At 48.9% G+C, this 3,594-nt stretch overlaps 1 protein-coding gene across 1 annotated transcript; it reads left to right on the top strand.

Annotated features, from left to right (window-relative positions):
• The first annotated feature begins 1,640 nt into the window (after nt 1-1,640).
• Nucleotides 1,641-2,897, top strand: ACTL9 (actin like 9). The gene has a single exon (XM_027844072.1). It carries the CDS (start codon nt 1,641-1,643, stop codon nt 2,895-2,897), a length of 1,257 nt encoding a protein of 418 aa, XP_027699873.1.
• Nucleotides 2,898-3,594: the final 697 nt, after the last annotated feature.

The following is a 3,594-nucleotide window of genomic DNA, read 5'->3' as shown; positions in this document are numbered from 1 at the left end:
GAATTAAGATCTTGTATGAGGAACAGCAAGGAGGTCAGTATTAATGGATGAGAGAATACTTGGAGGGGAATAATGTGTAAAAAGTCAGAAAGACTGGTTGGGAGGGGCCAGGTTGTGAAGAACAGGGGATTAATTCTACAGGCATACCTCGGAGATATCGTAGGTTCCATTCCAGATCATTGCAATCAAGTGACTATCGCAATAAAGCAAGTAACATGAATTATTTGGTTTCCCTGTGCATATAGAAGTTATGTTTGCATTATACTGTAGTTTATTAAATGTGCAATAGTATTATGTCTTTAAAAAAATTCAATGCACATACCTTAATGAAAAAATATTTTATTGCTAAAAATGCATCTGAGTCTTCAGTGCATCACAATCATTTTGCTGGTGGAGGGTCTTGCCTTGATACTGATGGCTTCTACCTGATGAGGGTGGTGGTTGCTGAAGGTTCGGGTGACTGTGGCAATTTCTTAACATAAGACAATGAAATTTGCTGTATCGATTGATTCTTCCTTTCACTTGAACACTTAGAGGCCATTGTGGGTTTATTAATTGGCTTAATTTCAATATTATTGTGTCTCAGGGAATAGGGAGGCCTGTGGAGAGGGAGATGGCTGATCCTGGTCTGTGGAACAGTCAGAACACACACAACAATTACCAATTAAATTGGTGGAACAGTCGGAACACATGCAAAATTTATCGATTAGGTTCTCCATCTTATGTGGATGTGCTTTGTGGCACCCCAAAACAATTACAATAGTGACATCAAAGATCAATGATCACAGTTCACCATAACAGATATAATAATAATAGTAATGAAAAAGTTTTAAATATTGTTAGAATTACCAAAATATGACACTGAGACACAATGTGAGCATATTCTCAGGGCCGAGCTGAGACACTTGTTCGACACAGGGTCTCCACAAACCTTCAATTTATTAAAAAAAAAATGCAATACCTGCAAAGTGCAATAAAGTGAAACACAAGGTTTGCCTGTATTTCACTGGAGCACCAACCCTCCTTAGTTCTGTGATGGTAGTGGGTGGGCCATAGTCTATCCTCCCCCAAGCATACCTAAATACTAGGATCATAGTTTTAGAGCTGAAAGGGATTTTAGAGGCCATCTAATGCAACTCCCTCATTTTACAGAGGGAGAAACTGAGGCCAGAGAGGAGGCCTTGCTGAAAGTGTGACTTGCCTAAAGTCACATGGATAGTTAAATTGGAAGAGATGGGATTTGCACGGTACCTAGACAATACACCACACCACACTGCTTCCCCCAACAATGTCATTGCCTGGGTCATTAACTGTTGACCGGCAGCCACTTGGGGGCAAGATGCCATAGGAAGAGACCCAGAGTTTGTGAAGTCCGGCTGCGAGGAGGTAAAGGAAAAGGTGACCCCACCCATTGTGAAGAAAGGGAAGTGGGGGAAGGGTGGGTGAGAGTGATGTCATAATTCAGTAATATTATGAAAAACCTTCCTTAATTCCTTCCTTCTTAGTCTCCCTCAGCTTAGGCCTGGTCTCCTCCAGCTCCAGCCCAGATAAGCCCAGCCACTGTTCCAGTCCTGGCTTGGTTGTTGAATATTAGGGAGGTGGCTCCGGCCCCTGTTCCTACTTGCTGAGTCTCATTAGCCATGGACTTCCACTTAGATGACTCCCAGGCTATCAGTCACTCTTCCAATCTCCACAATGGCCATCCCCAGTCCAGCACAATACTAGATGATGTGAGCCTGCCAGTGGATGAGGACGTCCCCTTTGTTCTGGGAGATGGCATTATAGAGAAGACAGGTGCTGTGGTCATTGACATGGGCACAGGGACCTGCAAGTCTGGCTTTGCTGGACAGGCGAAGCCCATGTCTACTGTGGCCACTGTGCTTGGTCGCTTGCCAGAGAAGGCTTCAACAGCTAGCCAGCCTCAGCTGCCAACCTTCATCGGTGAGAGCGCAAGAGAGCACCCAGGACTCAGCCTGGTCCAGCCCTTGAGGAATGGCATCATTGTGGACTGGGAGGCAGCAGAGACCCTTTGGCACTACATTTTCTATAATGACCTGGGAGTGTGCCCGGAGGATCATGCCCTCCTTCTCTCTGACCCACCATTCAGCCCCACCACTAACCGGGAAAAAATGGTGGAGGTGGTGTTCGAATCTCTCCGCTCTCCGGGCATGTATGTGGCCTACCAATCAGTGCTATCTGTCTATGCCCATGGGCTGGTCAGTGGGCTGGTGGTGGATTTGGGCCATGGTGTGACTCACACTGTCCCAGTGTATCAGGGTTACAACCTGCCCCATGCCACCGAGCGGATGGATCTGGCCGGGGCCCACCTAACAGCCTACCTGGCTGAGATGCTTCGAAGTGCTGGCTACCCCTTCGGTGAAAGGGACACCTCCCTGGTGGAAACCATTAAACACCAGTGCTGCTACGTAGCTGCTGACCTCATGATGGAGCAGAACCAGCCCACAAAGGATAGCCGAGAGAACTACCAGCTGCCTGATGGACGGGTCATCACCCTCGGCAAAGAGCGTTTCCAGTGCCCTGAGCTGCTCTTTAACCCGCCAGCGATGCCAGGACTTGTACCCTTGGGAATCTCGGACATGGCCAAGGAAAGCCTGGGGAAGGTGCCCAATGAGGCCCGTGAAGACATCTCCCGGAATGTCCTGCTGTGTGGTGGGTCTTCCCTCTTCCCAGGGCTAGAGCAGCGCTTCACCAACGAGCTGCTCCGTGGGGCACCTCCCCAGACCTCCATGGCTGTGTCTGCCCAGCCCCTGCGGAACTACTCCGTATGGATTGGAGGTTCCATCCTTGCTTCTCTCCGGGCTTTTCAATCCTGCTGGATCCAACGGGGCCAGTACGAGGAGCAAGGACCATACATTGTCTATCGGAAGTGTTATTGATGTTGGCAGGTAGGTGGGTGGGTAGTAAAGAAGCAATAAAGGAAGAAGCTATATGAACCCCAAGCCAAGCCCCATGCTCTGTCCTCTCATACTGTACTCCTGTTGCCTAGTGCCTCTATCCCCAGACATTTTTGTTCTCTTCGTAGCCTCCTCTTCTTGCTTCTCCCCTCTACCCTCAGAACCACAGGCTTCTGTCTCAGAGAGGCAGCCTGGCAGACTGGAATGGGCATTGAATTTTGAGTAAGAGGATCTGGGTTTGAATCCTTGCTCTGCTATTTACTTCCTGTGTGACCTTGGCCAGATTACTTAACCTCTCAGGGCCTCAGCTCCAGGGACCCAGGAGCTCCTGACCTCTGGAATTCACAAGGATGCCTTCAAGGCTGGAAACAGCCATCTGAAGATCACATTTTAGTCACCTGTGTGCAAGGAAATAAAAACAAAGCAAAAGAGACAGCCAGGGCCTTGAAATACAGCCTCAGGATCCTCTAGCCAGCATATACATTTGATGTCCTGAGCAAGCAGCCACTAGAGGTGGGCAGGAGCCCTCCTCCACTTATGTGAAGTCTTCACAGAGTCCCAGCACAGTGGATAGACAGGAAAAGAGAGCCCCAGAGACCAGTCACCTCTTTGAAGGTGGTCTGAGTGGCCTGCTCTTCTGGGTTCAGCCGCTGACCTGCTTTGGTGCAGCGGCCTGTCC

Source organism: Vombatus ursinus, unplaced genomic scaffold, assembly GCF_900497805.2.
Source record: "Vombatus ursinus unplaced genomic scaffold, bare-nosed wombat genome assembly UNPS02014935.1, whole genome shotgun sequence".
Lineage (NCBI taxonomy): Eukaryota > Metazoa > Chordata > Mammalia > Diprotodontia > Vombatidae > Vombatus > Vombatus ursinus.
Note: the sequence above shows the minus strand (reverse complement) of the source record. Positions and strands in the feature narration are given on the sequence as shown.